The sequence below is a fragment of the Chaetomium globosum genome, genomic scaffold (assembly GCF_000143365.1).
Source record: "Chaetomium globosum CBS 148.51 scaffold_5 genomic scaffold, whole genome shotgun sequence".
In the NCBI taxonomy this organism is placed as follows: Eukaryota; Fungi; Ascomycota; class Sordariomycetes; order Sordariales; family Chaetomiaceae; genus Chaetomium; species Chaetomium globosum.
In genome coordinates this window covers 4,182,358-4,192,536 of record NT_165980.1, presented here as the reverse complement: position 1 = coordinate 4,192,536, position 10,179 = coordinate 4,182,358, and the positions used below count along the sequence as shown (strand labels likewise).

General features: G+C 51.6%; 2 protein-coding genes across 2 annotated transcripts; both read left to right on the top strand.

Annotated features, from left to right (window-relative positions):
• Positions 1 to 1,383: 1,383 nt before the first annotated feature.
• CHGG_08199 (uncharacterized protein) lies at positions 1,384 to 2,162 on the top strand (the record flags this gene model as incomplete). The annotated part of the gene is made up of 3 exons (XM_001225854.1): positions 1,384 to 1,452; positions 1,509 to 1,993; positions 2,120 to 2,162. The coding sequence occupies 3 exons, from the start codon at positions 1,384 to 1,386 to the stop codon at positions 2,160 to 2,162; spliced, it is 597 nt and encodes a 198-aa protein (XP_001225855.1).
• Positions 2,163 to 5,728: 3,566 nt separating this feature from the next.
• CHGG_08198 (uncharacterized protein) lies at positions 5,729 to 8,915 on the top strand (the record flags this gene model as incomplete). Its single annotated transcript, XM_001225853.1, has 5 exons — positions 5,729 to 6,089; positions 6,191 to 6,802; positions 7,065 to 7,217; positions 7,280 to 7,833; positions 8,040 to 8,915. The coding sequence occupies 5 exons, from the start codon at positions 5,729 to 5,731 to the stop codon at positions 8,913 to 8,915; spliced, it is 2,556 nt and encodes an 851-aa protein (XP_001225854.1).
• Positions 8,916 to 10,179: the final 1,264 nt, after the last annotated feature.

Below are 10,179 nucleotides of genomic sequence, written 5' to 3'. Positions count from 1 at the left end.
GCTCCTGCGGTGCTGTATTAAAGAAAGAAAATAGGCTGTGTCCTTTATTTTCCCTTTGCTGGAAACCCACTCAGAGGTGGAGTTCCGTCTTGGTTGGCTCTTTTTTTAACACGCTCCATAAGGTACCTTACCTATGTATCTTACCAATGCCCTGGGTTAGATTACTTTGCGACTCTTAGCCTCGTGGGTTTAACCCAAAGTTGAGTTCTGCTGAACCAAACTAGAGAAACCTGAAGATCGTGAGGTTGAACACTGCATGGTGAGCGACTGGTCTACGTTTATAGATCAACTTAGTCGTTCTGGGCCACAATATAAAGCTGTAGACCACCAGGTGCAGGCCAATACAATAACCGGCTTCAAAGATGGCTTGGCTCCAACGGACTGTCGCCAGCTAACCAAGTCTGTTGAGTAGGTAATTAGGATGTGAATCAGTTGTTTAGGTACCTACTTTCGAGCTCGTCTTTCGCAACCCTACCCGCCACCAACACCCCTGGTTTCGCCGAGACATTCAAAAGTGATAGCTACCAAAACAATCAAGAGTTTCAAAGTGCTCTAGAACGATTTACTATATACTGGGTAATTACCTATACTCGGTATGGTTTGTGCCGGGGCACCCAGAGCCCCTTGGTGCTTCTCCCTCCGCTCTTTTTTGTTCCCGTAGAGCGCTCATCTATATCTTGTTATTAATGCTTAATTATTAGTTCGGGTCGCCAGCTTCCTACTGTGGCTCTGTTCTCGTTGGCTGATTGTGGCAACCTAGTTACCTAGTATCCATATGTGGCCATCGAGCCGCCGCGCCGCCTGCGCCTCTCACACGGGTTATCAGGGAGCGACAAGCTCGCTCCACATAAGCCAAACCAATAAGCCAACATTCATGATAACAGGTAGGTAGGATTGTTCATCAAATCCCATACACAGGTAGGAGCAGACTAGCAGTCGCAGAATTGATCCAAGGTAAGATTCTAGGACCATCCAACGGGTCAACATAGCAGGACATAAAGTGGCCCATGGCAAAGAGCTGATTTTTACAGACTTATAAAATCCCTTCTAGTATCACCCTTTAGGATACCACCTTCTCTCATCCCAACCTACTAAATCCCACATCCTCTTATCGTACGTACCTACTGGAGGGCGGTCGGCGCTTGTTAGTGACTCATCACTCCCTACCACTCATATCAGTGTGGTCACCACTCTCCCTAATCTGCTGGTCAGATTTATTGATATTATTCATATATCACTATCAAAATCATATTCCTACAGGTAGGCGGCCTACCTGGTAGGCAGCCTCCCCTTGGTTTTCTTCATAGGTCTTACCTCCCACGCCTTCCACTACCTTTATCCCAAGTTCTCATATAAATTCCGCGCTACCTATCATTCCTTAGCATGTCTTCCCGTACTACCGCAAACGGCCAGCTGCCCTCCGGCGTGTCCGCGAACAGCTCTACGGGTAGAGTAAGTCTGACTCCCCATCCCATGTTTATAGACCAATCTGCTGAGTTGATCTCCAGCCACAAACTGCACAGGGAGCCCAACCACAATCAACCGCACGGCAACCAACCCTGATGCAGACAGGAACAAGCGGCCGCCCAGCTCCTGACCCCACGACGTCATCATCCACCTCCGCTTCTCAAGGCCCCTCGAACGCAGATAACAGGTCAACAGCCTCGGCGGCCGCCACAGAAGCCAGGCCTCCCAGCAGACCCAGCACGGCAAGCACCGCGAGCACTATGGTCCGGCACAGCTCCTTCATGCCCAAAGAACGTGCAGCCAAGCTCAGCGGAGAGGGGGAGAACAGGGCACGTCAGGCAGCTATTTTTCAGGACGCATTGAACAAGTACAAAGGGTCGATTGATGCAGAAGCTAAGGCCAAAGCGGCCTACGCGGCTCACGGGAAGCGTGTAGAGAACGACCCTTGTATGATGGGCCGAGATTGGCACAGCGCGGGGCTCGAGGCCGCTGAGCTCGCGAATACATGGGAAAAGGCCGCAAATAGGTATGTGTCCTGTCTCTTATCCGGTCATCGTGTCCTTTGTCCGCGTTTGATGTTTTTATATGAGATGGCGGGGTCACGTACACACTCCTTATCGCAAAATGAAAACGGCTAACATGGCACATCCAGTGCTCGTTTTCTACATGAGGCACTCAGACGCGCGACTGAATAGGGAGGAGAGCCAGAGTTGCTCAGACAACACTGTATTAGACGTTAGCGGTAATAGAGCGGTATGAGCAAACGATGAAGACTCACTAGTTGAGATGCGAGCCAAGGGAGCAGAGTTGCTCAATTCCTGTTGAATCATCGCTCATTATACCACCTATTTTAGATAATACAACCATACGTGGCTTTTACTCTGTCTCACGGTCGACCAAGGCCCTGACCACCAACAATAAATCCGACTACACTGGGCACACTGAATTGCTTGAATGCTTAATAGTAGCGGAGATTTTTCATTGGCACCCAAATTTCAGTCCTCATATCCACTATCTTAGACAATTGCTTCTCCCTAATAGGTATGTGGCTAACATTCATTTTACAGGTGGTCTAATTAGAGGTTTATAACCAAGGCGGTTTTCACTGGTGGAAGTGAATATTCAGTTTGGTACCTATTTAAATTTCAATTGCAATCTTCTTTATTACGACATAGATGATTCGCTCCTAATCCCTCCCGTGCTAGCGGCTGTGGACTTTAGATGTTTGGTAGTTGGCTGTGGTAGTAACTGAATGATACGACGATAACCCAAGGCCGTTTTCTTAAACCTGATGAAGTTGTCCTCATTTACTAAGGACCTCCTCCAAGTAGTCAAGAGATCGTCCTCAAGTCGCCGAGGTCCGGTAGCCTTCGATGAGCCGGGCTGTGAGCGTACTAACATAAGTGACTTGTATCCCCAAAGGTTAGCAACATTCGTTGCTCCACTTCTGATGGATTTAACGCTTCGAGCGAGTCCAGCTGCCTAATTCTAGCTTGCGATAATTGAGCCAAACGGGCGCCTTCAGTCGCGAATTTATCCTTAGAGCTATCCGACTCGACCTTACGCCTAGCGGATGTGGCCTTGAGCAATAGATCTCTAAGGTTGTGCATCTTGTCGATAATCTCGCCGAACTGGGCGAGGGTGGTGGAGTCGCTTTCAGTGTGTTTGTCCTGAGCAATGCCCGCTGCGACAGGGCCATTCTGGGTGGTAGGAGTTTGATGTAGGTGTGGCCATGATAGCGATTTGTTGGTTTGTTGTCTTGTTGTGCAGTATGCTTTGTACCTTTTCAATGCTGTAATAGTTAACTGTTCAGGGGGATACTGGGCGGTTTATATAAGTGCTATAAGGTCGCATTTTACAACGCTGTGACGTGTGGCTTGGCTGAGACAAAGCCTCACTTGTTTACCTGACTTCATTCTTCAGTAGTTGCTGTTTGCCTGTTTTCCTTGGTGAGGAAATAAAGAAATACATTCCAACAAAACCGTCGTGATTCCAGTCCCATTAGCCGCAAGTTACGGAAAAATAAAACACATAGTTAGCGGCCTTGACTAGACCAAAATAGGCCCTGTGCAAACAGAAGAGGCAACTGAAAGAAATTAACCCTGGCAGCAAGAGGATGTTTGACAACGATTCGTCAGCCTGAGAGGGAGCTGAGGAGCGCGAGGATGTGCAGAAATAACTAGGTACCTACCTAGGTACCTACCCAGTATCCGGGCTGTCCTCAACCCCGCCGTGTCGTAAATGTTACATTTCTAGCTCAGTCTACTTCCGTACATTCACAGTATTGATTGATATTACTAGGGGAGGGGTAACACACGAAATTGCAATACCCAGGACAGAAACCATGATGTTAGATGTACTAGTAATGTGAATAGATAGCTAGGTATTCGTAGATGTATTCTGGGAAAAACGTTCATAAATCCAAGCAGCCACGGTGCCCTAGCTCTCAGGAAGAAGCCTTCAAAAATCCCAACCGAGCTACCTAAGTCAAAAGGCCCCCTTTTGGTCCCCTCCCCCCGCCCCAGAGAATGAGCCCAACCAAGGGCGACCCTCAATAACTGTTACAAGGGCTGGAATTCCAGGGCTTGAACAATCAGCTGCCGGGGGAACCGGCAAAACCAAGTGTATTAATAAGAATAATCTTCAATGGCCTCGAGAAGTCCATGAAGAGAGAAAGAGAAGTTCTGGAGCTATCTGACATTCTGAGTCTTCTTATACATGAAGGGTTTCGGTGAGAAGGTGAGAAGGTGAAGGAGGGCGTCTGACGAGGACACCAATGAAAATTAGTGAGACTGGCCCGATGAGTGGCCATTGATTTCTGAAAATGATTGGTGATGGTTGAGTCCACGTAGTGATCCGTGTGACATGATGGTTGAGTCCACGTGGTGATCCGTGTGACAATAACCGGAAAAGAAAAACTAACAATCACGTACAGTAGCCTTCCAGGGACTGTAAAGGCTCCCCAGGGCACTAGAAGGCCGTTTAGCCGAGTGTGTTTACAATCAGGGGGCTATTGACCTTCCTCCTACGCCCTACCAGCAACAACATGGAGCCCCTTGGAGCCCCAACCATCCCGGAGTCCTCACGGGCCGTAACCAACCGACGGCCATTCACACGCGGCCGGGCCGCCCAGAAACCGCGGAACGACTGACTGAGTGAGAAACGTAGCGCTCGCGCGGCGCCGCCCGCCCGGACTTGCGTCTGGGTATGCGCTGTGGCGCTTTGCGCACCCACGCCCGCGTGCGTTAACCGATATCCACAACCTGGGCCTTGCGTCGTGCCGTGCCGCGCCGCTATACGCATCTCCACCGGCCAACCAACCACCCCCACGCCGTCGCTGTCCAGCTTGGAGCGCCTGCGCGGCCGGCTTGCGTGGCCTGGGTGATACTGGTGAGGTGTCGCCGGTGATGAGCGAGAGGGGGAGGAGAGGGGGCTTTGGGATGTCCTGTAGGGGCGAGTTGGGAGGTCGTTTGATTGATGTTTGCTGAGACTGGGTGGGGAGATGCTTTTGGTGGTAGCCTATGCGTGAGTTTCAGTTGGGAGATACCTACGATGATTAGGTACCTAGGTAGTTGGTGGGCCATGAAGAACGGGTTGGAGATGGGATATTCGATAACATTTCTTGCTCGGGTACCTCCATGTAGGTAGTTACTAGGAACTGATGAAAGACAATGTATTTAGAGAGGTACCTGACCTACCCAGTCTGGAAGAAAACAAAAAGCCAAGGCGCAAAGAACAAGTGAAGGAAAGAAAACAAAAAAAGAAAGAAAACAAAAAAGAAAGAAAACGAGAAAAAGAAAACAAGAAAATGAAACTGAGGAAAAGAGCTGGAATAAAAGAAATCGGGTGAGGAATGGACGAGGTACGGCCACTGGATACAACCCCTTGTGCCTGCCGTGTCGAATCGCTTTCATGCACCCCAATTCTGCCTCCAATCAAGGATGCCTCTCTGGCACCCAAGCCTCAACTGCCGCCGTCGATCCAACCTAAGCCCCGCCGCGACCATTTGCTTCAACATCGGTGGTATTCGACGCAATATTTCCGGCAGCCTTGACCCGAGAGTCTCGTGTTACACGTGGCGCCACTGGCCTGCTCGGCTGCCTCCTTTGGGGAGTCAGCTGCTTGTGCATAACAAGCCTCGACTCTCGTGAACTTGGATACCTCCTCCTTTTGCTTCACGTTCTAAGCTATGACGCTCCTCTGACATCCCCAATTCCGTCCGAGCGACTTCCACGATTGCCGCTGATGCGAATGTCCTGTCATGGCCCAGAAACGGACGTACCAGGGCGAAAAAGAACCGCCTGCGAGCCTTGTAAAGCGGCCAAGAACTTTCGGCACCCTTTCTAATGGCGACATCTACGAAGAATACACGATCGCCTGGATATGCGCGCTTCCGTTGGAATTGGCGGTATCGCGTGCCATGCTGGACGAGGAGCACCCACTGCCACCCAACCAACCCGGCGACGACAACACCTACGTGCTCGGTCGCATCGACCAGCACAACGTTGTCATGACATGTCTACCGGGGCAGTACGGGACAAACAACGCTGCAATCGTCGCCACAAACCTGAAGCGAAGTTTCCCCAACATCCTCGCCACCCTGATGGTCGGCGTAGGCGGAGGTTGCCCAAGCCAGGCCAACCTGTACCTAGGCGACGTTGTCGTTGACACCAGGGTCATGCAGTATGATATGGGAAAGCGCTTGCAGGCGATTCTTTTCTAGAAACGGCCGATGCGAAGACGCCTGCGCGGCTGCTGAACTCGGCTGTGTCCGCTTTACGGTCGAAGCACGGGTCGGACCGTTCTAGCGGTCGAATGACAAGCCTCCTGCGAACCCGGCTCCCAAACACCTTGCGTCCGGATAACCCCGATCGCCTTTTTAAAGCGTCTTATGAGCACCCTCCCGGGGCGCCAACTTGTACTGACTGCGACCAAGAGATGTTGCAGCCACGAGGCGCACGCCTCTCCGACGGACCTAGTATCCATTACGGAGTCATCGCTTCAGGAAACAGGGTCATGAAGGACGGGAAACAACGGGATGAGATTTCCCAGCGACTCGGGGCATTTTGTTTTGAGATGGAGGCAGCCGGCATGATGGACAATCTCCAGTGCTTGCCGATCCGCGGTATTTGCGACTACTCAGATTCTGTCACGAATATGCCAACCGGTGGGACCCCGGGTCACGGCACGCCCGGAGCCAATCATATGAAGACCAATCAGGGAGCCAGGAAGGCGATCAAGAAGATCAGTGAGCTCAGTTGCCAAGAGCAGACTGAGCAGACTGAGCACCAGGAACGACCGCTTATCAGGATGACAATAATCCGGAAGAAGATCAGTGAGCTCAGTTGCCAAGAGCAGACCGAGCACACTGAGCACCCAGCAAATAGATAGTATATAGTCACTCGTTTTGGAGAGCTCTGGGAGTTCTCCAGTTAGCAATCACAACTACAGCCCGCTACAAGCTCGAGAGCCTACTGTTGAGACAAGTCTTTGTTGTGCACCCTTTGGCTGCACCGAACCTAAGCACCCTTTGCAAGATTACCTTCGACCGAAGCTGAACCCTAACAGGACAGGGTCCTGAAGTAGGTTCGTCACAGATTCCCACAAGAACAACGAGTGGCAGGAGTATTCTGCCGCAACTGCGGCTGCATACGCGAGGGAACTGCTGGAGGGACTTCCGTCTTTACCCAGGACACCCGGCCGGGCTCCCACGTACATCACGGATGTGTGCCAGCCTGATATCACCGGTAGTAAGACCATCGTTCTAGCCCTTCTTCTTCTGCGGTATCACGCTAACTGAAGATGCGAGCAGCCGAACATGCTTTGCAACGGCGACAACGCTTACTAAAATGCCTTGAATACTCGCAAATCGATGCCCGTAGAACCAATATTCGGGCTGCACGTGCCAGGACCTGCCGCTGGCTTCTACGTCACTCTGTTTACCAGGACTGGCTTGATCCCGGGAAACAACCGCAGAATTATGGTTTCTTGTGGATGCGAGGCAAAGCAGGCGCGGGAAAGTCGACCATGATGAAGTTCATGTACCTGGAAACGAAAAAGGTCAAGAATCGCAGCATGGCCGTGGTGTCCTTCTTTTTCAACGCCCGGGGCGATTATTTGGAAAGATCCATCTCCGGGATGTATCGGTCACTGTTACTGCAACTCTTGCAGGAGTTCCCGGACCTACAATCCGTCCTGGACAACACGGACGTCATTCCGCGGAACCAACAAGATTGCCCAGACTTGAATGTTCTGAAGGAGCTTCTCAACAACGCTGTTATGGCTCTTGGCCAGAACTGCTTTACCTGCTTTGTCGACGCCCTCGACGAGTGTGACGAACTGAGTCGGGGCCGTGACATGGACTTGGTCGTTCGAGGCACAAGATGCCAATGCTCACCGATGAAGGCCTTCGGTTTCGGATCTGTTTCTCGAGCCGGCCATACCCGTACATTGATACCCACCGGGGAACCTTGTTCAGGCGCGAGATGAAATCAGGACACGGAGCGGCCTTGGCACAGTACGTCAAGAGCCGTCTAAAACTCACACACCGCCCGCTACTCGAAGAATTACAGTCTCATATCCTGGACAAAGCTGCTGGCGTTTTTATGTGGGTCGTGTTGGTAGTCGAAATCTTGAACAATGAGAGTAGCCACAGCGCCCTCGCTCTCAGGAAGAAGCTGTCAGAAATTCCGACCGAGCTAAGCAAGCTCTTCAGGAGTATGCTGGTACGCGATCAGCATAGACCCGAATCACTGCGGCTCTGCGTTCTCTGGATTCTCTTCGCGAAGCGGCCTCTGAGTCCAGCAGAGTTCCGCCATGCGCTGTGGGCAGGCTTATTGGAGCAGAGTCTGGTCGATCCCGAGCTTGCAGATGACACACACATGGATGCCATCAAACTGGTTGCGAGTTCCTCGAAGGGGCTTGCTGAGATTACGAAATCCAACCAGCCGACCGTGCAGTTCATTCACGAATCGGTACGGGACTTTTTGGCGAAAGAGAAGGGCATCCGGGACTTGTGGCCTGAACTCCGATTCGACTGGGAAGCTCCGAGCCACGAGATCCTCAAACGTTGCTGCACCACGTACCTGTATCATCCAAGAGTACAGGCCATCGTCGTCACGCCAGAGATCGAAGGCGAGGAAAGGAACGCCATGGTCAAAAGCTGCTCGTTCTTGGAGTATTCCGGTCAGCAGGTCCTCTACCACGCCGATTCTGCAGCACCTGTGGTTCCTCAAGAAAGTTTTTTAACCCAATTCTTTGCCTCCGATGGAGTCAGGGTGATCAATCACCTCGAGAAGTTCAAAAGTCGGCGGTATAGCCCCAATGTCACTCCGCTCTACGTTCTGGCAGACAAAGGACTCGGAAACCTCATTCGCACACTGATGGAACGAGGGCCGACCGCCGGCGTTTGCGAGGGACGCTACAAGATCCTCTTTTTGCTGCAATAGCAAACAACCATAAAAGCGCCACAGCCGCACTTTTGTGCTTGCCATCAACGGTTTGCAGTGGCGTCGATATTACTGAGGGCTTGAAATACAAGAAGGATCTGGGAGACTACCAAGGTCGGACACCACTATCCTGGGCTGCCCAGGAGGGTAGACTAAGGATTGTGGAGTTGTTAATTCAAGGAGGGGCAGGCATTAATGGAATCGACGGGGGGGGGGGTACACACCTCTTCGCCGGGCTGTAGAGAATCGCCACCAGGCGGGCGCGTCTTTACTCATCGATAAAGGAGCAGATATCGGAGCCCGGAGCACATTTGGATCGATGTTACTGTTTTCGGCACTTCAGGATAGCCACGAGGAGCTCGCGCGACTTCTGATCGAGAAAGGAGCATATATTGACGTGGAATCAACACCACTGATCATGGCGTCTAAGAAAGGCTACAAGGCGGTTGCACAGCTTCTGACCGATAAAGGTGTGTATATCAATGCTCGGGCTCTAGATCACCACAGCTCGACAGCGCTATGTTGCGCCTCTGAAAACGGCCACGAAGCGGTTGTACAGCTTCTCATCGATAAGGGGGCTGATATAGAGGCTCGAGACATTACTGGAGCAACTGCACTACTTTGGGCCTCGCAGCTTTGCCGCGAGACGGTTGTACGACTTCTAATTGACAAGGGGGCTGAGATAGAGGCTTGAGACAACACTGGAACAACTGTACTGCGTTGGGCCTTGCGGTATAGCCGCGAGATAGTTGTACAGCTTCTGGTCGATAAGGGGGCTGATATAGAGGCTCGGGATAATGCTGGAATGACTGCACTACTTTGGGCCTCGCGGTATAGCCGCAAGATGGTTATACAGCTTCTGATCGATAAGGGGGCCGATATGGACGCTCGAGATAATACTGGAGCAACTGCACTGTTTTGGGCCTCGCGGAATGGCCACGCGGCAGTTGTACAGCTTCTCATCGATAAAGGGGCGGATCTGGAGGCTCGAGATAATACTGGATTAACCGCATTGTATTGGGCTTCGCAGACTGGTCACGAGGCGGTCGCACAACGGCTCTTCATGAAACAGGGGGGCAGAGTCAACCCTTGAACAATTTCAGAATCATCGTTCTTTTGGTCAATCCTCTGCCATCTGTGAAGTGCCTAATGACTTATATATTTGTAGGCTGGTTTTGGAGTTGGGACGAAGCAACCAGGGGGAGGCCGGTGCTTGCCAACTGCTTTCAGAATCTCAACGCATATAGTCCACCTCCGTGTCCAG